At 44.5% G+C, this 26,273-nt stretch overlaps 1 protein-coding gene across 3 annotated transcripts in view; it reads left to right on the top strand.

Moving 5' to 3' along the window:
• Window positions 1-8,238, top strand: part of LOC142748913 (securin-like) — an 87,331-nt gene extending 79,093 nt beyond the window's left edge. For all 3 annotated transcript variants that reach the window (XM_075856299.1, XM_075856297.1, XM_075856300.1), the window contains 4 exons: window positions 2,335-2,456; window positions 5,974-6,055; window positions 6,612-6,764; window positions 8,115-8,238. In XM_075856299.1, the coding sequence (XP_075712414.1) occupies window positions 2,335-2,456; window positions 5,974-6,055; window positions 6,612-6,764; window positions 8,115-8,185 (428 nt within the window). In that variant the 3' untranslated portion in view covers window positions 8,186-8,238. The remainder of the gene's footprint in view (window positions 1-2,334; window positions 2,457-5,973; window positions 6,056-6,611; window positions 6,765-8,114) is intronic.
• Window positions 8,239-26,273: the final 18,035 nt, after the last annotated feature.

The following is a 26,273-nucleotide window of genomic DNA, read 5'->3' as shown; positions in this document are numbered from 1 at the left end:
CCCATAGTACTCTATTGTCAGACACCAAGGTTGTTGTTTTGGCCTGTCTGGCAAGAATACGTTAGTATATGGTAAAAGTATAGATTAGCATAGCAGACTACACAATTCCATCCCAGAGTCCAGTAAAAATAAAACATAGGCTACCATGTTAAAAAATAAAAGTATGTTTGATGGATGCCACCGTATGGCATCCATTAAACAGAAGTCTTCTCTTTTCATGATCTGTCATATCAGTTTAATGTATCAGAAAAAAGGAGATTTTTGAAGCAGCACTAGTCCCGAGTATGGTGCGGTGCACGCTGTCAAGCCAGGCAAACCCACTCCAGCACGATGTATATCCAAAGAAGTAGTAGGACAACAGCACACGTCTTCAAATCATCAAAGTGGTTTTATTGTCAAGACATCCACAAACGACAAGCAACGTTTCGACCCATAGTGAGTGAAGGGTCTTTGTCAAGCCTAACATTATGTCTAAAAACATCGTTATAAATGGGTGAATACAAATGATCACATGGCCCATTCCAACCAGTGAACATCGTGAATCTGGTCTCCCAGGTGAAGCATACATTAGTCTTAATGACATACATCAAATAGTTATATAATCTTCAAAAACGTGAAAAACTACAATGTGTAATACATCTTTAATACATCATCATCAATCATATGTCAATCATTGTTATTACAATAAAAAAGTGAAGGAGGAAAGTTCACCACACTCCAGGTTCCAGCTACGATCACAGAGCTCTACTGTGCATGCTCAGCAATCAATCATCTCTGCTGTGCAAAAAATAAATAAAGACCAGCGTTCGATCAAAAAATGGTAATCAAAGTATGTATAAATGTAAGACATCCTCAGTCATAGCAGGAATCCATCATACTGCAGCTCCATATCTGTATATTTTGAGGCAAAATTAATTCAATAATTAAAAACGTCTTCACTCTGTATAAGTCACATGTGAACAGGGCAGACGGAGGGAGAAGGGATCAGGTTCATATTACTTCATGATATCAATCACTAGAAGTTAAATATAAGACATCCTCAGTCATAAACAAGAATCCATCATACTACAGCTCCAAATCTGTATATTTTTGAGGCAAAATTAATTCGATAATTAAAAACGCCTTCACTCTGTTTAAGTCACATGTGAACAGGGCAGACGGAGGGAGAAGGGATCAGGTTCATATTGCTACATGATATCAATCCCTAGGAGTTAATGTCATCAAATACTGTTTAGTGTTAAACCGCCTACATAAACTTTCCTCCTTCACTTTTTTATTGTAATAACAATGATTGACATATGATTGATGATGTATTAAAGATGTATTACACATTGTAGTTTTTCACGTTTTTGAAGATTATATAACTATTTGATGTATGTCATTAAGACTAATGTATGCTTCACCTGGGAGACCAGATTCACGATGTTCACTGGTTGGAATGGGCCATGTGATCATTTGTATTCACCCATTTATAACGATGTTTTTAGACATAATGTTAGGCTTGACAAAGACCCTTCACTCACTATGGGTCGAAACGTTGCTTGTCGTTTGTGGATGTCTTGACAATAAAACCACTTTGATGATTTGAAGACGTGTGCTGTTGTCCTACTACTTCTTTGGATATCAGTTTAATGTATGTCATTAATGCATGACTTTTATGATATGGTTATTCTGATAAAATTATAGTCTATGGGTGACAGAGGCCACTCTTAAGGCTCTTGCACACAGCCATGTGCTGCCAGAGTCTTGTCTGTGATCCATGGTAAGATAGGACATGTTCTAGCTCTCCATGGAGTGGACAGTGAAAACTGACCCAATTCACCCACTGAAGTGAATGGGTCCATGAAAACTATTGCGTGACTCAAGATGCTTTAAAACCAGAGCCCTTAGGCATTTGTCACAGCCTACGTTTAATGGATTGGTTGGGAGCTTTTCCTGGCATATACCTCAAATGTAGGGCAAAAAACTGATGTGAACATAGCCTTATAAATTTCCTCTTTAGGATCCACTCCTGGTTTTGGCTAAGAACTGTACCACTGTTCTGTGAACCTGGCCCTTAGCTGATAATAAAATAAATGTCACTAGTAAACACTGATTCCCACCCCCCCCCCCCCTACAATCACCCAAGAATACATGTGGGAAATGTCACATCAGCACTGTCCCATGGCATGAAAATGTTTCTGTTGGGAAAATGATTTGAACTGTGAGAAAGATCTACTCGGGTTTCTCCACTTTCTGTGATGGGAACACTCACTGGATCAGGCGCTAACCTTGCATTATGGTAGACCATATATTAACTCATCTAATCTATGAAACTATTTTTTTTTTCTCCAGTTAACCAGCCCTCAAAAGGACTAAAAGCCAAGAGGAGTTTTAATAACGCAAAAGGACAGTCACTCAGGAAAGCATTGGGAAATGTGAACCAACACGTGCAGGACAAGCAATCTTCAACAAAGGTGAGTGGAGCAGCGTGGATTGTCACTGTAGGGTTCAATAACACTAAAAAGCCTTCTTAACCTAGTTAAAGGGGATGTCACAAAACCATACCTGTTCATATTCCCTATAAGGGATCTAAAATGTTATAGATGGTAGTACCCTAATGCTGCGCCCACATCTGCTCCATATAGCAGAATACTCCTAAACAAGCTCCCACTGGCAAACTTGCCACCGCCATGTAGTACTAAAGATGTACAGCCTCCCCTGTGACGGTAGCACATGTAATCTAGTACAAATCGGCAAAATGTACTGTGATTTTTTTTTTTGGTTTTCCTTAAGGCCTAATTCACACCGCCATGATACACAGACTGCATGTCGGGCCGTGTTTCCCAGACCAAACACCGTGCAGGGAGCTGGGCTCCTAGCATCAGTTATCTCTGATGCAAATCTTCTCTGCAGAACTAATGCCCCATGCTGAAAACATTACAGTGCGGGAGGTTTTTTTTTTTTTCCCCCCCTGCAGCAAGGCAGACTCCCCACATTGTACATAACTATGATGCTAGTAGTGTTCCTCCCTGCACTGTGCTGCAGCAGGGAATTCTGGACAAAAATCCACACACTTGTAGTGCAGTTTTTTTGGCCAGTGTCCACTTCAGAAAACTGCACAAAGTTTCATACTTGTGTAGTCATTTGACCTGTTCCCTCTGCCATCCTGCAGCCAAGCCTCCTGGGATGACCTTTCATCACATGTGACTGCCACAGCCTGTGATTGGATGCAGCAGTGCCATGGAACAAAATGGCATCCCAGGAGGCCAGCCTGGAGCATGGAATACTGAGTAAGTTTTTAGTTTTTGTTTTTTTTGCCATAAAAATTGTAACATCTGTTAGTTGCAGGTTTCATCTGCCCATTGAATTCAATGGGTGAGAAACCCTGCAACAAAAGCAGTGATCATGCAACTACAATTGACATGCTGCGGATTAAAAAAATAAACTCCCTGCAGGTCAATTTCTGAGCATTTTCAAATCTCATCCACTTTGCTGTTACTGTATTCTGTGAATTTTCCACAATCTGTTGCAGAAAATCTGCAGGCTTTATGCAATGTGTGAACTTACCCTAAGAAGGGTTCTTTGGCAAAGTTTATTGTGTCCCAGTGATCTGCTATAATCTGTGGGGAACCTGGCAGTAAAGCCCCATGCACATGAACGTGAAAACGCCTAATTACTGCCCCATAGAATTCTATTGGCCACGGGTACCTCCCGTATGCTTACAGGAAGGTGCCTGTGCCGTAAAAAAAAAAAAAAAAAGTAGAGCATGTCCTATTTCAGGCCGTAATAACGGCACGGGCAGGCCCATAGAAGTCTATGGGGCTCCTGTAATTATGGGTGACCTTCATGTGTGCACCCGTGATTACGGGAGCGTTGCTAGGCAACATCAGGGGATAGTCACTGTCCAGGGTGCTGAAAGAGTTAAACGATTGGCAGTAAGGGTATGTGCACACACTAATTACGTCCGTAATTGACGGACGTATTTCGGCCGCAAGTACCGGACCGAACACAGTGCAGGGAGCCGGGCTCCTAGCATCATACTTGTGTACGATGCTAGGAGTCCCTGCCTCGCTGCAGGACAACTGTCCCGTACTGAAAACATGATTACAGTACGGGACAGTTGTCCTGCAGCGAGGCAGGGACTCCTAGCATCGTACATAAGTATGATGCTAGGAGCCCGGCTCCCTGCTCTGTGTTCGGTCCGGTACTTGCGGCCGAAATACGTCCGTCAATTACGGACGTAATTAGTGTGTGTGCACATACCCTTACTCTGAACAGTGACTACCGATCACAATATAGATCAACCTGTGAAAAAAAATAGAAGTTCATACTTACCCAGAACTCCCTGTGTCAGGTCTGTATTTCAGGGTGGCTTCCGGCCCCGGTTTCACACCGAATAACCATCTCTGTAAATTGAAAGCTGAAGGCATGCCTGGAAAGAAGTACACCACACAGACAAATGTTGGTAGACCTCTTTCCCTCAGTCAAGCAGTGAGCGAACTAACTTTATTCAGAACAAAAACACACACAGAGAAAAGACACATGCCCCTCACTAGAGATGTGGGACTTGCTTAAGTCCCATTGGCTCCTCAGCTGTAAGTTCTCCTGTACATTCTTCTGCACACTCCTTTGCATTCCAGGGGGCGGTGTCTTCCATAGGCGTGTTATGCTTGCTCTTTGTGCTCCATGAATCCAATCTCTGTGTAATATAGTGAATATATATATATATATGGATATTTTTCAAACCATATACATGGTAATGATCCCTGACACCTGCTTCTTCCTCCAGTCCAGCCTCCCGGGATGACGTTTCAGCCCATGTGACCGCTGCAGCCAATCACAGGCTGCAGTGGTCACATGGACTGCCACGTCATCCAGGGAGGTCGGACTGGATGTCAAGAGGGACGCGTCACCAAGACAACGGCCGGGTAAGTATGAATTTCTTTTACTCTTACTACGTTAAAGGCTGTCCCTTCTCTCTATCCCGCACTGATAGAGAAGTGCTGCCGATTACAGCAGTGCAATTTTGCAGCAAAAACGGGCACATAAATACGGGTGGAATACTGGTGACACCGGACCCGTATTTACGGGCACTGGTCCGGAAATACTGGTGCAATACGGGTCGAATACGTGTGACCAAGGACCCGTATTTACGGGAGGACAAAAATGCGTTTGTGTGCATGAGGCTTTAGTGCTCAATTTCCCTGCAGTGCCACCACTGGGCAAACAAAGCATAAGTGCCCATTCACATCAATGGTGTGTAATGCAGGACAGGCCCTCTAGAGCAAGACTCTTTGTAATGACTGTCCAAGAGATAAGGGCCCCCTCTAACTTAGAATTCTCAAATAGGTTACATGAAAATAAAGGGTTCAGCTTTTTTTTTTCTGTAAGTTAAAGGTGTTCTAAAGACACAATTCAGCAACAGATGGACCTAAGCATACCACTGACCAATCACAGTGCCCGTAAATTAATGCCAATGACTGTCTTTTAAACCTACGGCATTAATTTCTTATAAATGGGAGGGGGGGGCACAGATTCATTTTGTGGCTCCATTCAAGGATCACATGTTACATTCAATATTGTATGCAGATTGCCACACATGGGGTGACTCTCCATAAGACCAGGATCACACACCATTTTGGGTCCGTTTCAGCCAAACACAAGAGTAGTCACAGGAGCTATATATCAGACTTTTGTTTTTCAATCCACTTCTGGCTTTGGCTTAAAAAAAATAATAAAATACTAATTCTGGTCTAGCAGATACAGAAAATGCAGTTTTCATGACCTTAGTGGGTGCATTACATATATTGCTCACTGAGCTGTATATGTAAGTCTGCTGTTCTATCTTGCACAGATACACATTACACTGGTAGCAACTGTACTAAACAGTGTCACAAGACACCGCTTTAATAGGATGTAGCACAACAAGCTCTATGGGAAGTGGTTAAAAAGACAAATGTTAATACAACACTATTACCCTTCTATATATAGGTAAAGAACAATAACCTAGTCCACCCCAAGAGCAAGAAGACTTATCCTGACATTGAGACCTTCATCCCATACAATCCTCTTGGTATGTACAGAATGTCCTCTTCCAGCTCATGTAAGATAGTGTGTAGAGCATTTGAAATTAAATTTACACCTGTCATTGAGATGTGGTTCATCGAGTCCATATTAAAGTAAATTTCTTCAAAAGATACATAAGTTTACCAAATATAATTTGTTCCAAGGGACTGTCTTGCTGTAAGATTTTGAAGGAACTTTTTTTTTAAACGAGACTTCTCACCGAAAACTACAAGACTGGTTCCCAGGATCTCAACAAACTGACTTGGCTAGGGAAAAATTCAGCCAGCTATGATCATCCCTGCAGTGGATACGTTACATGGTGGCCATCCAGATGAATGTCTGTCCATATAATGCAAGGGTGGCTTCAGTCTGCCAGTGACCACTGATGCTTGTCAGTGGCTCTTGTGCATTGAGGGGGTTCCCAGCAGGGCATGGCCTCTGACATTGCTTGGCCTATTAGGGCATATGCATATCTGCCAATTTCATTTCAACCATTGTGCGTTGAGCTCACTCTGCCTATAATACTTCCTCACACTTTTTTTTTTATTTTAATACTTGAGCAGATTTTGAGACCTTTGATGTCCCTGAAGAACACAAACTGAGTGACCGCTGTCTTGCTGGTGTTCCACTGTTTATTTCTCTGCACAATGCAAAGAGGTTTGAAACCCTCACCAGCCCAATTCTTTCCCCGATGGACATTGGTCTGATAAACTATGGTAAGTATTGTTTTATAGGCTAAACATAATCTTGTACAACTAAATAAAATTGATACAGTGCACAGGCAGATGGTTTATTAATACCCAGCCCCCCTCTCAGTCAGACATAAAGGGTATTAATATATACAATATACTATCCATATTCCGCATCTACTTGTTTAGTAAGGACATTCATTGTTTACTTCCAGTTGACGAATTTTTGTTCATGATCATGTGATCTTACACAGCTAATTAGTGTCAGAGCTGTGTCTTATGTTCCGGCACCTGTGTCCATCACATGACCATGGACAGAACTTTATCCACTGGATGTAAACAATGAGTGTTCCTACTGAATAACAAGCAGATCTTGAAATCTAACAATTAATATTGGAAAATTGTATAACATTGAATTATACAAATAACATTTTGAAACCAGACAAGCCCTTTGTAAATGATGGAAGCAGTGAGCTCCCCTAGTGGCAGCATAAACCGTGGTGTCATGGGCTCTGTAGAAATCCCTATGCAGTAATGTCCTAGTGCTGGCTGCAGACAGAATTGTGTTTTAAACAAATAGTTGTGAAGGAAAGGCTATTTGGAGCTCTGAATTGGCAGTGGTTGGGTGGGGGGAACAGAGCTCCAACCCTAACTAAGAATGGGGGCCCATTTAGAGTAAACATGTGGTTTATATAAATCTTCCTCCAATCCCATTTACCAGGAGTATGATACAACATTAACCACTAGACCTCCAGAGAAACTGGACATTAACTACGAAGCTGCATGGAGTAACGCCTGAAAATATAAAACTTTCGCACAATTGCAATAGCAGACGAAGGCTTCATTTACATCTGCGTTGGGCTCTGTTCCAACGAACATCGGAACGAAGCCCTGACACAAACCGAAACCAAAGCTTTCCATCATCTATTTCAATGGTGACTGATCCAGTGCCAATGGTTTCCGCTTGTCTCCGTTGTGCAAGTGTTCAGTTGTAACTGAATCAATAGTGTAGTCGACTACGCTATTGTGTCAAAACGATGGAACCCTTGCACAACGTCAACAAACAGAAACCATTGGCACTGGATCAATCACAATTGAAATCAATAGTGATGGAAACCGGAACCTATGGTTTCCGTTTGTCAATCAGGGTCCCGCGCTGTCTGAACGGGACCCTGGTGCAGGTGTGAACGAAGGCTTACTCATGACTACATAGAATTTCGAACGCCACACCTGAAATTTAGCACAAAGCAGTCTGGCTCTGAACCCCAATTTTAATGGTGTAATGGCTACTGAATGTTTGAATTGAGTAACTAACTAAAGTTATTTGTAAAAATGACCTTTACGAAGCTAAAAGTGCCTTCATTAATGTCTTTCTAGATTCCCATGAGACATTCAGTCCTATGTTTGAAGACCTCACTATCGACTTGCCTCTTGCATGTGACTTTTAAAGACTCCTGTGTTGTAAATGATTATATTTTAATAAACACTTCTTTTTAATCTATGAATTCTCTCTTTATTTAAAAACAAACTGGTAAAGGAGTGTCCCACTGAACTAACAAGGTCTCCTGTACTCCAACATGTCAGGCTTCTTTACAGAGAAGTTCTAGGGCCAGTGGTGAGGCCCTTAATAGCCAATGCAACCAGAACTTGCACCTTCTGTCCCAAACTTCATGTAGGAACCTATGGAAAGGCAGCTTTCCTGGATTAGTGTTTAGGCAGTTTTTAGGTATCATTTAATGGAAATGGTATTCTCAATTTGTATAAGAGCTAATGTTTTTGACTTCCAATTAATAATTTTAGAGTTATTTTTTTGGGTTTTTTCTTCAATTTTAATGGGGGCAGTTGCAGTAGGGGGGACAAGTGTTTGAGTACAGAATTGTTTGCAGAGCTAATCCACAAATACTTCTCACTGCTTTTCCAATGCAGTCCCCCTGGGATGATTCCCATGTGTCTGCTGCAGTGTCATTCCACAAGGTGTGTCCCTTTTTTTATAGATGGGACTTAACCTGCAATTGTCTGAGTTCCAAATCCATGAATTCAGACTCCCTGGAGATTTTAAACTATGACAGAGTTTGGGTTCAAATAAGCCTCTGCCATGAATGGCTGACGTATCTTTATTTAAGACCATACAAGAGTAGGTGAACACTTGAGATGCTTAAACATGTATTCCACATCTGGTACAAGACAATAGTTGAATCTTGTCTTAGTATGTATATTTAGCCTTAACCCAATGGAATACAAAATGTCACTGGGCTTTTATTCCGTCAGGCTTTCTAATCTAGTAGCAGAATACAAGGGCCATTGGGTCAGATACCATAGGTCTTAAATAGAACACCCATCCTCCTCTGCAAGCCTCTGACAGTTGTAACTGTCCACAATAAATCTTCCTGACAGATATTTGTGTTCACACAATAAACATATCTGACTTTCCTTCTTTTGAACAAAAATTTGCTCATTCATGTCATAGAATGCACAACAGCTACATTCTAATCCAATCCCCTGAATCAGGACACCACATGCCATTCACTATTCAATTGGCGTTCAGTTTACAAGTCTAGGGCTGGATTCACACGAGCATGTTCGGTCCGTAAAGGCCGGAACGTATTTCGGCTGCAAGTCCCGGACCGAACAAAGTGCAGGGAGCCGGGCTCCTAGCATCATAGTTATGTACGACGCTAGGAGTTTTCAGTACGGGACTGTAGTTCCACGGAGAGGGAGGGACTCCTAGCATCGTACATAACTATGATGCTAGGAGTCCGGCTCCCTTCAGTGTGTTCGGTCCGGGACTTGCGGCCGAAATACGTTCCATCCTTTACGGACCAAACACGCTCGTGTGAATCCAGCCTTACAGGTGCTTTTACAACATTACATACTGTACACCTGAATATTTAAGCAATCAGTTTACACAATTCGGGCAACACCATCCATCTTGGTGTCATGCTATGGCTTGACATAACGTTATCAGGTATGGAAGCGTTCAGTGTCCCATAAACAATATCTAGCTGGTTGTAGCCTAGCTTGATTTCAATGGGAGGCAGAGGCATTTCTTTTGGCGGCAGCTTTTTAGCTGTAAAAAAAACAAAAACCAGCATGCTCATTCTTGCTGCGATTTCACCTCCCATTGAAATCAAGGAGCGGCAGAGTTTTTTTGCAGTGTAATGGCCATGGCCTAAATACTACAAAAACTGAAGCAAGGAAGTGCAGACAGTCAAGTCTGCCTCCAAATTCCTGAAGGAATCTTGAGGCAGATTTTACTGCCTGCAAAAAACCTCAGTGTGAACAGGGCCTTAGGCCCCATGGGCACAGATGACCGTGGACAGTAACCCACATTTGCGGGCCGTGCTCACATTATAAAGTAAGGGAGCATGGCTGGTAAATTAAGAAAATGGGTCATTTTTTTTGATTACAGAAACTCTACAGCCTGGACACGGGCGTACCTAGGAAAGACTGGGCCCCATAGAAAACTCTTGACTGGGGGCCCCCCTGGGTCCCACAAGCAGCCCGCACAGCACCCGCCCAAGTGTATAGTGCTGCACAGCACCCGCCCACGTGTATAGTGCTGCACAGCACCCGCCCACGGCCCCCTTTGGGATGTCACTCAAACATGGAAAGGTGGGTTTGGAGGCAGGACTATGACTCTACAGTGCTGATTAGAGGCAGAATAAACCTTTACATTAAGTGACGTTTTGGATTCTAGTTCTTTTCTCCTCTGTTCCAGACATCTATGATGGACTTCTACCGGCCATGACCCATTTCTGCAGTTTTCCGCTCAGATGTCTTCAGCTTTTAAAAAATTTCTGCACCTATAAACAAAGTTAAAATTCTCCACCTCTTGCACCTCTAACTAGAATAACGCCATACACGGTCCCTCATAATAGTACCATACACTGTCACACACATTCTCTGACCCCTGTTGCTGGTGACCCACCCCTGTTGCTGGTGCCCCACAGGTGACCCACCCCTGTTGCTGGTGACCCACCCCTGTTGCTGGTGACCCACCCCTGTTGCTGGTGACCCACCCCTGTTGCTGGTGACCCACCCCTGTTGCTGGTGACCCACCCCTGTTGCTGGTGACCCACCCCTGTTGCTGGTGACCCACCCCTGTTGCTGGTGACCCACCCCTGTTGCTGGTGACCCACCCCTGTTGCTGGTGACCCACCCCTGTTGCTGGTGACCCACCCCTGTTGCTGGTGACCCACCCCTGTTGCTGGTGACCCACCCCTGTTGCTGGTGACCCACCCCTGTTGCTGGTGACCCACCCCTGTTGCTGGTGACCCACCCCTGTTGCTGGTGACCCACCCCTGTTGCTGGTGACCCACCCCTGTTGCTGGTGACCCACCCCTGTTGCTGGTGACCCACCCCTGTTGCTGGTGACCCACCCCTGTTGCTGGTGCCCCACAGGTGACCCACCCCTGTTGCTGGTGCCCCACAGGTGACCCACCCCTGTTGCTGGTGACCCACCCCTGGTGACCCACCCCTGGTGACCCACCCCTGGTGCCCCACCGGTGACCCACCCCTGGTGCCCCACTAAGTTTTATCAGAGAAAAAAAAAAAACTTTACTCATGATCCCGTTCCTGTTTGCTGGCGATGAAGATCTGCTCTCTTGAGCGGGTCTGCTGGAGCTAAACGAGCGTCATCCAATGACGCTAATTGGCGGTGCAGAATAATTTGCCCCGTCAATCAGCGACTTTCAAGCGTGGAAGCGGTGTGATATCATCGTGCCACTAGCCAATCAGTGTCATTTGTAAGGTGCTGGATGGTCGGGCACGGAACATGCCTGGCCATTCAGTGCTAATGCATGTATTTGGCTGTCGCTAGCACCGGGGCCCCCTCCGGTGCTAGCGACGTCTACAGGCATGAGAGGGCCTGTTGCCCGGCCCATACCTGTTGGAGGCTCGGCGGCGCGGGCATAACGGCTGCTTCACGCGCCACCGAGCATATGAGGGGGGGGGTCGGCTGGTGGCATGGGCCCCCTCAAGCCGCGGGCCGCGTAGCAGCTGCTACCGTGGTAGTTACGCCGCCACCTGGACACCTACCCGTAAATATACGGGAAGGTGTCTGTTGGCCATTAAAATGAATGGGTCTGTTTTTACGGATGAAATCTACGGTCGTGTGCGTGGGGCCTTAGGCTTATGTCCTAGGGAAAGAAAGATGGGGCTTCAAGGCCAAGACTATAACATCTATCCTCAAGGGTATTGCTAAATATGGTATCGTTTTTGAAGAAAGGGGAAAATGGGTACATATATCCAACAGTCAGATAAGTTAGTCAATATTGATATCACTTGATATCTGATAAACTTGTTAAACTCTTAGCACTTCATTTAGACCATAGGTAGAGATGAACGAGAAGATGGTCATCTGGAGCTTGAAGAGACCCATAGTTCAGCATTGTGAGTGGGAACCTTTTTGCGGTGACTGGTGTGAATCCAAGTTGTCTTTCTTTCTAACCTGACAGATGTGGAATTTATTGTACTTGGTATGGACCGTCAAAGTGAGGCTCTAGTGCTTTCTGGACATGTCTCTTTAAACACACACAGTCCCCTGGCTGTAAACTATGTCCTCCTTTCACTGCGTTAGGATCTGGAATGGAATTATAAACATATCTGTGTAAGCTGTTTTTTTTTTTTGTTTGTTTTTTTTACAAGGCTCCCACATAACTAGTATGGTCAGAGTGCAAGGTTTGGACTTCTTGTGGAAAGTAAAGTCCTGTCCTAGGGGCTTGCCCAAACATTATGTCAGACTCGATCCAGTTCTCTTTTGTGGGGCATTCCTTACTGAATAGAGTGCAATGGGCCGGCACTCAGTCCATGGTTTATGGGATTCAACCATTGCCTTCTGGATTTTTAACTTTAAAGGGAATTTGTCGCTAGAATTTTATTTGTTTTAGTTAAACAGTATATAAATGATTACACATTGTTCTAATTTTTTTCACAAATCAGGAAATATTATAAATTAGATTCTAATTTATAACATTTCCATGTGCTGGTCACTAGAGGGAGTAATTCCCAAAATTGCAGCATTGGCATGTGGTAAAGCAACCTCATTGCTTTATGCTGCAAAATTGGAGAATACACAGTCGCTCTAATGTGCTCAAACAATCCCCCCTCCTTTATCCTGGCTAGTGCGGGTGTTGAATGTTCAAATCTCCTACACTGTGTGCTGCCATTTTTTGAGCAAATGCACAGTGTAGGAGGATTAGATACAGTGGTAATCACACAGTATAACACGAACATACACAGACCTAACTTACCTGCTCCTGCCATCGCCGCTGTCTCTGCCGCTGCCTCCGCTCCATGTCCTTGCTTCTGAACATATGGACGGAAGCCGCGACCGGAAGTAGTCCTCTTACTCTCCGGCCGCGGCTTCCGGTCCACATGAAAATGGCGCTGGATGTCGCTCTGCCGAAGACCTTCCTTTTGGACTGTGTGGGAGCGGCGCATGCGCCGTTCCCACACAGATGGCGTACACTATAGTGAATGGAACGGCTCCCGTTCGCATTCTCTATGGGGATGTTTGTGCCGTATTCCATCTCTGTATGTGTCGTTAATCGACACATACAGTGATGAAAAAAAAAATGGCAGCCCCCATAGAGAAGTAAAAGAAAGAAAAGTAAAACACAAATAAAATGTATTTTAATAACATACTAAAAGCAATAACATATTTTTTTTTTTTCGTGACACCTTCCCTTTAAAGTCCCATTCAACCTTTCTACCTTCCCACTGGTATGGGGATGATGCATGTCCATAGTCTGCCTTTAGCATATGCCTTTTTGCAACCCGCACAGTTTTGCCTGTTATGGCAGGCACGTATCATGCACCCCTGAACAAATCTGGCAGCAGCACTACTGAACCCTGGGGCTACCCACCATTTGGTCACCATTGCACACATTCCTTCTCTTGGCACGTGTTGGGTTACCATGGGGAAGAGGACTCTGGGTAGGCCTATCGTATTACCCACCTTCAATATTCAATCCTCCCCCTTTGTCTGCCGCTGTTCTTTTTCTACTTTTGTGGCTTGACTTTGTAGTCTACTTAATATTGTCATGTCTATGAGACCAGATACTATGCTGGTCAAGATTCATTCTACCCTTTGAGGGACATGCGAGCCACAGCCTCGTCTGCGAGTCTATTTCCCCCTCGCTTCGGGGGTAGTTTCTTTAGTGTGCACTTGCACTTTCAGTATACCCACCTGCTTTGGCAATGTCAGGGCTTCAAACAGTTCTCCCACTCTTTTTTAGCATTCTTTCTGGGTTTACCCGTGTATCCAACAAAAATCCCTGCTCCTCCAGATTGGGCCATAATCCTGTGCAATACCAAAAGCATATCTAATCTGTATAAATATTTGTAGTTTTACCTTCAGCCAGTCTACACCCCCTCAGCAGTGCCTTCAACTGTGCTGCCTGTGCCGACATGGAGGGTGGAAGTGGTTCTTTCTTTATTACCTCTCTTACATTGTCTAATGTTTCATCTTTATTTTCATTAATTCAAGACCATTATGTTTGATGTCCTGAGTACCGGGGAATCAAATGCGCTGGGAAATTAACTTCCCACCAGTTCTCTGTCTGCTATTTCCTGCGACATATCACATTCCCTCACAAAAGTCTCTCATTGATCATGTAACCTATCCTTCTCTTCCTCCTCTGTTGGATCCTGCGGAAGCAATGTAGCTGGGTTTGTACATCTCTGTATGGTTCGGTTAGATGGGGTGAGGAGACTGGTCTCAAACTTAGTGAGACGTAAGGTAGACGTGTTTGGTGTGTGTTTGTTTAAGAATCTCACTAACTGCATGGGGCACCATGAGAACTAGGTGGTAATCTTAACAATATGTATGTTGCCTTGTCTTTGAGTAGAGCTGCTGCTGCTACTACACAGATGAAAGGCAACGACCCACATGAGAGGATTAAGCTTGCCGGAGTAGTAGGCCACAGGACGCTGCTTTCCTCCATGGAGATGAGTGAGAACTCCTTGGTCATGTCCTCTGATCTCATGGCAAAACAGGAAGAAGGGACTGGTATAGATAGGAGGGCCTAATACTAGGGCAGAAACAATGGCATGCTTCAGACAGTTAATGGCCTCAACGTCTTCCTCTGTTAAAGTGAAGGGTTGCCGCCCTATTGCATCGTCTAGGGGTTGCATAAGGGCAGAGGTGGAGGGCATCCATTCTCAGGTTGCTTGGCATTCTGAGGGGGAGGGGTTGATTATAAGGAGATACACATTTCTTCAGTATCACTGCTTCCAAATACTGTTGTATCTGGATATCAATACTTGCAACTGTGGGAGGCTTAGAGGGTACTGCTTCAACTGGGGTTTGGGGCTCTTTGCCATGATTTTAACGGTCACGGGCCACAGGCATACGTCTGTTTACCCTGTGCCCAAAAGGAGGACAGGACTGCCCTTAATAATTCCTTTAGGTGTGGGGTCCTCCCAGTGCAATCCCCTATAGAGTGCAACACGCATTAAAACTTAGTGTCATCTGTAACATCAATTTGTCCATCAGGCTTATATCGGATGACCATCTGAATTGCTACAAGGATGTCAGCACCTATAAGATTTACTGGACAAGAATCTAATAGCAGAAACTTGGCAACAAGCTCTTGTGAATGCTGTAATCTTGTTTGCATTTTAATTTCTTCAAATATATTCCTAACTAGAAAAAGTACCCAGCACTGCCCGGGTATAACGTGTCGGTCTGTCTGTTTGTGTCCATTGGATTTGTTCCAAGGGTGCCCAGGAGTCTAATCCATGCCCTCATATTTTCTTGGTTTACGAGGAAATCGTTAGTAGCCCTATATACCCTGGCAGTTAAAAACTGTTTATTTCAATTTTAATTTCATAAATATCTAACCGCTAAACCGGTAGGAAATGGAGTCATAAGGCTGTGACAGAACCTGTTGATTAACAACATTGGCAGTTTTATTACCAGTTGGCCATAGACTATGGTTGGATCATAATTGAAAACCGCATCATGCATGAAAGCCCACTCATTAGCACGCTGAACATGATGTGCTCTATCACCTTGCTGACTGGCCTGGGTTCAGGCAGGAGTCCCTGGGCTTCTGAGAGCCACCTGTCTGATCTGTTGCTGAGAACGCCCGAGTTTGCTAAGGAGTTTCAGCAGCTCGAGCAGCAGTATGACTCATTTGATCAGCTTGCAGTTGGGCAAGAGGAGCCTCTGCAGCCTTTCTCCTGGCCATCAGTAATCTGATTGGTTGCTATGGGTGACCGCTCCCCTGTACCTTCCCATCTAGGATTATCTTGTAAAGTGCACTACCTGCTACTGCCAGATAAAAACATCTTTACTATAAAAGTGAATGTCTGTATTTGCTTTTATAGTATTGGATTGTGATAATGGCTGATAAAAGAAAACAACAGCAAGGTTGAGACCTTTACGAAAATATACTTGAACACCGGATGTACCTATGTGCCAAATTTGGGGTCAAATTGCTCAGGTGCTTGGATTTCTATAGAGAACGACAAACAAACATTCGCTATAATGGCTCATAACACAGAACAACGGTATGGTTGGGACATTTATGAAAATATTCCTGGATGCTTGATGTACCTATGCGCCAAATTTGGGGTCAAATGGTTCAGGCGTTTGGATGCCTATAGAGGACGACAAAGAGACATTCACTTTTATAATCTAGAATAGCAGAGTTACCCGGTTTCACACTGGTCTATGTGTTTGTTGTTTGTGTGTGTGGTTAAAAACGTCGTTTCCTACTAATATGAAACCAACATCTCCAATAAAGTCCAAGTGCAGGATTCCTTTTTGGAGCTATGACTGGTATGAAACGGGTTAAATTTATGAGAGTGCTGAAATCCACAGGTTTGGTTCTGTTGACAAATTTCAGCAGCTCGGGCAGCAGCCAAGCTCTGTGCCACAGGAGTCTAAGTGCTGGGTACCTTTTTGGAGGTATGACTGGTATAAAAAGGGTTTCAATTTATGAGAATGATCAATCATTGGTACAGTTCATTTACGGCGAGTAACACGTAGAGTAAAGAAAAATAGCTTGGTTGTTCTAGAAACCTGGTCAAAATCTGTGTGTATGTGAGTGAGGCTAAGAATGAAGGACCTGCGAGCTTCTATGGGCTAATACAGGTCATGTGATATAGAGGAAGGTCCTTGATGTGGAAGCCAGTGGTGTCATATTTGTTTTTGTGAATATGTCGAGAACAGTAGGTCTTAAAGAGCTGAAACCCGATGTCACGAAGGGTCTGTGGACCCACTGGACCGTACCGCCTTGGTTGTAAGGCAGCTGGCTAACAGGGAGCCGTGTGACTGTCTATAGTTCTATAGGTACCTGTGGCAGCTCAGACAGCAGCAGGACAGACTCAGCTGGGACTTAGGTAGTAGGCGGACGTTAGGCGAGGTGAAGCAGGTCAGACATGGATGTAGTGCAGCACGACCTTGGCACAGCTCCGTGCTAGACCAGGAAGGTATGGATTGCTAGGTACAGGAACTGGAAACAAGTATAGGGATAGGGACTGGAACAGGAAACACACTAGGAGGCCATCACATAGACAAATTATAGGGAACACAACAACGCTCAGGCATAGAACTAGGGGGCTGGACCCCTCTTATAGTCCAGGGTACTCACGGGTCAAAGTTCATTCATAAGGGTCCGGTGTGCGCGCTACCCCTTTAAGAGCGGGCACGAGCGTGTGCGCCCACCCTACGGTATCCGGCAGAGGTAAGTGGACGCGAGCGCTGGCGTCTCCTGAGGAGGAGGCTTGGGCCAGCGCTTGCCGACTCGTGGCTGCGGCTGTCAGGGGGAGGTTGGAGCTGACAGCCCGCAGCCACGGACATTATAGTATCCCCCCTCTTACGCCCCCTCTTCTTGGGACCAGAGCGAGAGAGAAACTTCAGAAGAGTAGGGGCATTGAGGTTCTCCTCTGGCACCCAGGACCTCTCCTCAGGACCAAACCCCCTCCAATCCACCAAATAAAAAGTATTTTCTCTCACTCTCTTGGTGTCCAAGATCTCCTTGACCTCAAAGATGTCCGAGGGGCCGCTGGAGGCAACCGCAGGGCTGGGAGTCTTGGAATAGCCGTTTAGGATCACAGGTTTCAGGAGGGACACATGGAAGGAGTTGGGAATCCTGAGGGTAGGAGGCAGCCGAAGCTTGTAGGTGACAGGATTGATCAGCTGCAGAACCTCGAATGGTCCGGGGAACCTGGAGGCAAATTTACATGACGGCACCCTCAGTCGGATATTCCTGGACGACAGCCAGACCTTAGTGCCAGGAAGAAACAGAGGGGGCTGTCTTCTCCTTGTCAGCCTTTGTGTCATGCGGTCCACTGCCATTAGGATCGAGGATCGAGTCTGCTGCCAGATCTTCAAAAAGTCTCTAAACGTGGAATTAGCTCCAAGTACCTCGGAAGTATCAGGCACCGGGAAAGGAATTAGTGGGTGCTGGCCATAGACAATGCAGAACGGTGTATTCTTAGTAGACTTGCTGGTGTGATTATTGTAGGAGAACTCAGCCCACGGGAGCAGCTGCACCCAGTCATCATGCTGCTTGGAGATGAAATGGCGTAGGTAGTTCTCCAAAATCTGGTTGATCCTCTCGACCTGACCATTAGACTGAGGATGGTAGGCAAAAGAAAAGTCCAACTTCTTGGCAAAGAGTCCGTAGAGGGCTCTCCAGAACCTCGAGATGAACTGAACCCCCCAATCAGACACAATATGCTGCAGCAAGCCGTGCAGGCGGAAGATGTGTTGGATAAATAACTTGGCCAACTGAGGAGCTGAAGGAAGACCGGTCAGAGGAATTAAGTGGGCCATCTTCGAAAATCGTTCCACCACCACCCAGACAGCACTGCATCCAGCAGAGAGAGGCAGGTCCGTGATAAAGTCCATCGCTATATGCTGCCAGGGAGCATTGGGCACAGGCAATGGTTGGAGCAGACCAGCAGGTCTGGAGTGGGTGGCCTTGTTGGCTGCACATACAGCACAGGAAGAAACGAAGTCCACAATATCCTTGGGCAGAGTGGGCCACCAGAAATGTATCTTTACATGGGAACCTCTGATTCTGCTCTTGAAATGTGACAATGCCAACCTCACCGCCTTCATCTCCCTGAAGTTGGATGATCTCCTCCTGTCTTGAGAACTCCAACTGCCCTGAGTCCAGTGTTCCCGAATGTGGGCCCCCCAACCATTGCTGGATGCATCAGTAGTTACCAGGACTTGGTCCTGTGATGCAAGGGACTTCCCCCTTCTGAAGATTCTTTCTATCTATCCACCCCTTTAAAAGAAGCTTTGTTCATGCGGTGATGGAGAATCTGCGTGCTAAGACTGCCGGGTCCCAATTCCTCAGGATAGCTGACTGTAAAGTCCTCAAGTGGGCTTTGGCCCATGGTACTGCTTCTAAAACTCTCATTGCACCTCTGATGGAAATCATGCAGCTGCTGAGAACATACAGGATTCCCTCTGTTATAGCCTTTATCTTCTCCGGTGGGAGGAAGGTTTTCATGGCCAACTGTAATCCCAGCAATTTGAGAGTTCTGCTGGGGACTAGATGGGATTTCTCCCAATTTATGACAAACCCATGGTCTTCTAGACATCTTATGGTTAGCTGAATCTGGCTTTGAAGAAGTTCTGGGGATGACGCCTTTAACCACCAATCGTCCAGGTACGGAACTATACATACTCCTTGAAGACAAAAAACGGCTGCCAACAACAACAACACAGAGGTCTTGGAAAAGACCCTTGGGGCTGCAAAAAGCCCACAGGGCAGGGCTGCAAATTGGAGGTGTATTATCTCGCCTAAATGAGGATAAGCAATCCAGAGGTAGCGTTTGTGGTCTGGATGTATCGGAATGTGCAAGTATGCATCCCTGAAATCTAATTTTTCCATTATGTCTACTTTGTAATTAGTGCAGCTGCAGACTTGAAAGTCTCCATTTTGATTTTTTTCTTGCAAAGGCACTTTTGAGACCTCTCAGGTCTATTATAAGTCTCGATCTGCTTCCGGGCTTGGGGACAGTAAACACGAGAGAGTACAAGCCCTTTGAACACTTGGTCAGGGGAACAGGTTCTAAGGCTTTTTTTTTTTTTTACAAATTCCTTCAGCAAGGAGGTGATCTGAGGACAATTTCCGTGGTTGAGGAGAAATCTGGTTGGCAGAGGACAAACAAATTCTAGAGAATAACCTTCCTTTATTGTTTTTAGCACCCAGGAGTTTGTGGTGGTAGCTTGCCAAATCTGGTAGAAATGTTTCAGCCTGCCACCTACCAGGGGTGGCAGACTTCTGGCGACAAAAATCAATCTTGGAGGGAGGAGCTGAGGGCTTCTTATGGTTTTTGTCAGAATCCGTTCTTCTCCGTCCTGACTGTTGCCTATTAAGGGGTCGAAAGCGTCTTCTTTCCCTAGAAGGAGATGATCTAGAGATTCGGCCTAGACGAAATCTCCTTCTTGCTGAGGAACCTAGGAAAAAAATTACCCTTTTCTTCATTAAGATTCTTTAAAATCTTATTGAGTTGTTCCCCAAAAAGATACCCTGGCTTGAAAGGCAATTAGCAAAATTGATTCTTCGAGGCCATATCACCAGACCAGGGTTTAAGCCAAACCGCACGTTTAGAAAGCTCTCTCTCCTTGGAAGACAGGTACAAAACATCTGCAGAATCTGGTCTAAAGGTTTTCCTGCTTATATATCATTTACCAGCTGGCTTAAACAGACCCTAAGTGCTCTGGCCACAGAAGCTGTGGCCATGGAGGCTTTACATAGGGCTGCAGAAGTAGGGTTAATCTTCTTTAGTGAAATATCAGCACTTCCGTCTAGAGGGTTCTTTAGAAGAGAAGAATCTTCAGCAGGTAAAACACTACACCTTTAGACAACTTAGCTACAGCAAAGTCAATTTTTGCAGGAGAATCCCAGGAAACACTGTCATTTTCATCAAGTCTATAGGTAGACTTGAGCCTATTCACAAAATCAGATTTTTTGTCGGAGCTGCCCTCTCTTTAGTAAGCATAGTTTCCAGAATAGGATTGGAGGGCAAAACATTACCCTACTTCTTTGGAAAATAAAATAAACTTTTTCTACCTTATAGCGGAAGTCCTGCATCATCAACTTCTACGGTAGATTTAACTGCTTTAATCTGTTTTGATACTTGTTCTTTCCTAAAAAGGGAATTATCATCATCATCATCATTTGAGTCAGAATTGCTAGAGGCCGCCATTGAAGACTCTGTGATAACAGGGCAGAATGCTCTTTCTTCTTCTGACATAGAGTCTGCAGGTTTAGGGACTGATTTAGTGGATTGACCACTAAATGTCGCCACTTCCCTAAAAGTTTCCACTAAGTGACCTTTAACCCCTTCCCTCTTTGGGCACTTTTGACCTTCCTGACAGAGCCTCATTTTTCAAATCTGACATGTTTCAGTTTATGTGGTAATAACTCCGCAATGCTTTTACCTATCCAAGCGATTCTGAGATTGTTTTCTCGTGACACATTGGACTTTATGTTACTGGCAAAATTTGCCCGATACATTCAGTATTTAATTGTGAAAAACACCAAAATTTAGCGAAAAATTGCAAAAATTAAAATTGTTCTCAATTTAAATGTATCTGCTTGTAGGACAGGCAGTTATACCACACAAAAATGTTGCTAACTAACATCCCCCATATGTCTACTTTAGTTTAGCATCGTTTTTTGAACATCATTTTATTTTTCTAGGACGTTACAAGGCTTAGAACTTTAGCAGCAATTTCTCACATTTTCTTATATATTAGAAACCCCCAAAAAGTCACCCCATTTTAAAATATTCACCCCTCAAAGTATTCAAAACAGCATTTAGAAAGTTTCTTAACCCTTTAGACATTGCGCAGGAATTAAAGCAAAGTAGATGGGAAATTTACAAATGTGATTTTTTTTTGCAGAAATTCATTTTTAATCCCTTTTTTTTTGTAACACAGAAGGTTTTACCAGAGAAACGCAACTCAATATTTGTTGCCCAGGTTCTGCAGATTTAGGAAATATCCCACATGTGGCCCTGGTGTGCTCATGGACTGAAGCACAGGCCTCAGAAGTAAAGGGCTTTTGCGGTGCCAAAACAGTGGAAACCCCCCACAAGTGGCACTATTTTGGAAACTACACCCACTGAGGAAATTATCTAGGGGTATAGTGAGCATTTTGACCCCACAGGTTATTTGCAGAAATTTTTGGAAGTAGGCAGTGAAAATGAAAATCTACATTTTTTCAAAGAAAATGTAGGTTTAGCTAATTTTTTCTCAATTCCACGATGACTAAAAAAGAAAAAGCTCCACAATATTTGTAAAGCAATTTCTCCCGAGTAAAACAGTATCCCACATGTAGTCATAAACGGCTGTTTGGACACACGGCAGGGCTCAGAAGGGAAAGAGCGCCATTTGGTTTTTGGAGCTCAAATTTAGCAGGAATAGTTAGCAGAGGCCATGTCGCATATGCAAAGCCCCTGAGGGGCCAAAACAGTGGAAACTCTCCACAAGTGACCCCATTTTGGAAACTACACCCCTTGAGGAAATTATCTAGGGGTATAGTGAGCATTTTGACTCCACAGGTTATTTGCAGAAATTTTTGGAAGTAGGCCGTGAAAATGAAAATCTACATTTTTTCAAAGAAAATGTAGGTTTAGCTTATTTTTTCTCATTTCCACGAGGACTAAAGGAGAAAAAGCTCAAATTTGTAAAGCAATTTCTCCCGAGTAAAACAATACCCCACATGTGGTCATAAACGGCTGTTTGGACACACGGCAGGGCTCAGAAGCGCCATTTGACTTTTGGAACTAGGATTTAGCTGGATATGTGTGTGGACGCAATGTTGCTTTTGGCATAATAAAGGGGTTAATGAATCATGAAATTACTAATTTATGGATGTATGGTACTCTTTGAAGCAATCCTTGATACACAGGCCTGGTTTTTCGGGGCAAGTTTCACAGTGGTAAATAGTGTCTTTTCTAATTCCCCTTTTGGAACACACTCTGCACCTTTTTTGTGTCCTTCCCTTCTTTGCAATTTGGGGCACTTCATTGGGGAAATGTTGCCCTGGTACAATACGTGGAGTATGTGCTTGGGCCATCCCCTGCCTGGTTCCCAAATAGAAGTGCCTTGATCACCACAACTTGGAAGTTAAGGAATGTCCCTGTCCGGCCTGCACATCGGGATAGTACGTAAGCATTATACACTGCCATCTGTATGATGTGCACGGCCAGCTTTTTGTACCATGTCTTTGTTTTCCGTAGGGCACTATAAAGCTTCAGTACTTGATCAGAGAGATCAACCCCGCCCATGTACTTATTGTAGCGCAGGATGCAATTTGGCTTCTCGGTCACTGTGGAGGTAGCTCGTTCAGGGACAGGGGTGCTGCCGCTGCCTCAATTGTGGTCAATATAAGGAAATCCCTCTTGTCCTTATATTTGACGAACAGCATGTTCTCGCTGCATAGTTCCCTGCTCTCACCCCTTCTGAGGTTTTGGCTAAGCAGTGTTTTAGGGAGGCCTGTCTGATTTTTGCGCACAGTACCGCATGCTACAGTACTTCTAGCAGAAAGGCACTTAAATAGTGGGATGCTGGTATAGAAGTTATCGACGTAAAGGTGATAACCCTTGTCCAGCAATGGGTGCATCAAATCCCACACTATTTTCCCACTAACTCCCAGGACGGGGGGGCATTCTGGGGGTTCAATAATAGAGTCGTTCCGTTCGTAAACCCCCAAACCTGTGTGTATACCCAGATGTACTCTCACACATTTTGTACAATTTAATTCCATACCTTGTCCTCTTATTGGGCAGGTATTGGCGGACTTTAAGCCTCCCCATAAAATGAACAAGGGACTCGTCTATGGAAATATATTTATCGGGGGTGTACACTTGTGAAAATTTGGTGGAGAAATGATCAATGAGTGGCCTGATTTTAAAAAGACAGTCAAATGTGGGGTCGTCCTGGGGCGGGCACTGGGCATTATCATTATAATGCAAGAATCTTAAAATGGCTTCAAAGCGAGTCCGGGTCATGGCCATGCTCTAAATTGGGGTGCTGTACAAAATATCCGCACTCCAGTATTTCCTAAGCTCTGGCTTCCTCACTAGTCCCATATGCAGCACAAGGCCCCAAAATGTCATCATCTCCACTGCATCTACTGGGGTCCACCTAACAAATGATGAAGTGGGGTTTTGGGTTAAAAATTGTTGGGCGTACAGATTCGTCTGGGCCACCATTAAATTAACAAACTCCTCAGAGAAAAAGACCTTGAAAAAGTCCATTTCTGCGAGGCCTTCAGTCTCAAACTGAATTCCTGAGCTGCCTATAAAATCAGGAATTTGAGGCTCATAAGTTTCGTAAAGTGGAGTCCACATGGGATCAATAATTGGGGTTGGCTCAGCTGCTCTCCTGGGTCGCCTTTGGGGGGGTTCCTCATCACTGGAGGAAGAGGAAGAGGAGGAAACTAAAAGGAATGGGGCATATTCCTCCTCTCCCTCGCTGGCCGACTCAGTGTCAGAGGCAATGATGGCGTATGCCTCCTCGACTGAATACATCCTTCTGGACGATTGAGGCATTTTGATTTATTACAGGGGGTTGTGTGGTGTTTTTACACGTGTAATCAACTTTTATTTTTACACAGGGGGGTGTGTGTATGTGTGGTGTTTTTACACGTGTATAGTGAACAGAAATTAGAAGAGAAGAAAAGGAAAAAAAAAAAGAATAGAATTTACTGTACGATCGTCAGTTAGAAAAAAACAACTCAACGTCCGTCAGTAACTGACGCTATCTATTACTAAAAAAAAACTGTAGTCTAACTAACTTGCTACAGCAAATCTAGGTTCTAAAAATTTACTGGACGAACATCAGTAAAAAAACAACTGAATGTCCGTCAGTAAGTGACGCTTTCTATTACTAAAAAAACTGTAGTCTAACTGAACTACGGTAAATTTCTACTAAAACTGCAGAAAAAAGTTGCTAGATATATCTATCTAGGTCTAAAACTAAATGAACGTTTCTAACGCTGGTGTATGCTACCCTAACTCCCTACCTACTAGCTACACCTAACTACTATTATATTTTAAATTTTATATTGTATTAAAAAAAAAAACCTGCGCCAGAAAATGTGCTGATCACTGATCAGCACGCAGCGCAGGACGCACACTATGGAAAGGTGCAGGTGAAAAAAATACCTAAAAAAACCTGCGTAAAAAAATTACCACAGATGCTGATAACTAATCAGCAGTCTGTAGCCGCAGGGTGCACACAGATAGATGGTGCAAATTTATAATTGGAAAAAAATGACAAAAATAAAAAAATTCCTGGACCAAAAGTTGAGCACAAATGCCGATCAGTGATGGCGGTCACTGATCAGCGCTCAGCGGTCACAGGACCCACACAGGTAATTGGTGTGGGTGAAAAAAAGGCACAAAGAAAGAACCTGCGGGAAAAAAAAAAACACGGATGCTGATCAGTGATGGCGGTCACTAACCAGCACTTCGTGGCCGCAGGGCGCACACAGGGTGATGGTGCAAATGTAAAAAAAAAAATCCTGTGCCAAAAATTGAGCACAGATGCTGATCAGTGATGGTGGTCACTGATCATCGCTCAGTGGGCACAGGACTCGGACAGGGAGGGGGTGGGGTGGGGTAGATTGGGACAGGGAGGGGGTGGATTGGGACAGGCTCAGGCCCAAGGGCAGAGACAGGCCCAAGGACAGGGACAGGGCCAAAAAAATCTGTCTGATCATAAAAAAAAAAGGTGATCAGACAGAAGCAAAAGGGCTTTCTTATTTTTTACACAGTAGTGCAGGACGCACTACAGATCCCAGAAAATCCGCAGCAGACACTCTCTCAACCGCTCTGCACGCTGCCTCAAACTGGAATGGCGGCGTGCAGAGCAGTGTCGATGTTCACCACACTGCCTGGTTCACTGATTGGTCGGTCTGTAATGAAGCGACCAATCAGATCGCTCCCTAGGTGACGTTGGTGGCGATGGGTGTTGTCTTAGACAGCACCAATCGCCACTGTCTAACTGTGCCCTGTGACTCCAGGGCGCAGTTTTAACAAAAATCCCTGCTATTGGCCGGTCAGAATTGACTGGCCAATAGCAGCGATCGCCGATGCGGGGAGGCCAAAACGGCACCCTGGGAGAGTAGTAGAGATGGCCTGCTGTCATGGACAGCAGCCATCTTTACTTTGTCACGGTGCAATTAGCACCGATGACCGTTTCCCGTTGAGAAGTACCTATACGGCGCTTTGCGGGAAGCACCTCCCGACAGTGCCGTATATATACGGCAGATGTCGGGAAGGGGTTAAACATGCAAAAACAGACTTTGCTTCACAAGCTAGAGGCGACTCCTCCAAAGCTGTGCAGTTTATTTTTTTTCAATTTTTCAGGAAGGGATACAGAAGGAAAAGGGGGCAAGGGGGGGGGGATTAGATAAACACAGTAATATATTTCAAAATGTCCATTTCCATAATAACATGTTCAGAGTTATTTAGTACAGTCTTCTAATGACAGTCAATCCAAAATCTAGTCTGATGGTACACAACTTGCCATGGACAATATACAGTAGA

This window comes from Rhinoderma darwinii, chromosome 3 (genome assembly GCF_050947455.1).
Source record: "Rhinoderma darwinii isolate aRhiDar2 chromosome 3, aRhiDar2.hap1, whole genome shotgun sequence".
In the NCBI taxonomy this organism is placed as follows: Eukaryota; Metazoa; Chordata; class Amphibia; order Anura; family Rhinodermatidae; genus Rhinoderma; species Rhinoderma darwinii.
This window is presented reverse-complemented; position numbering and strand designations above follow the sequence as displayed.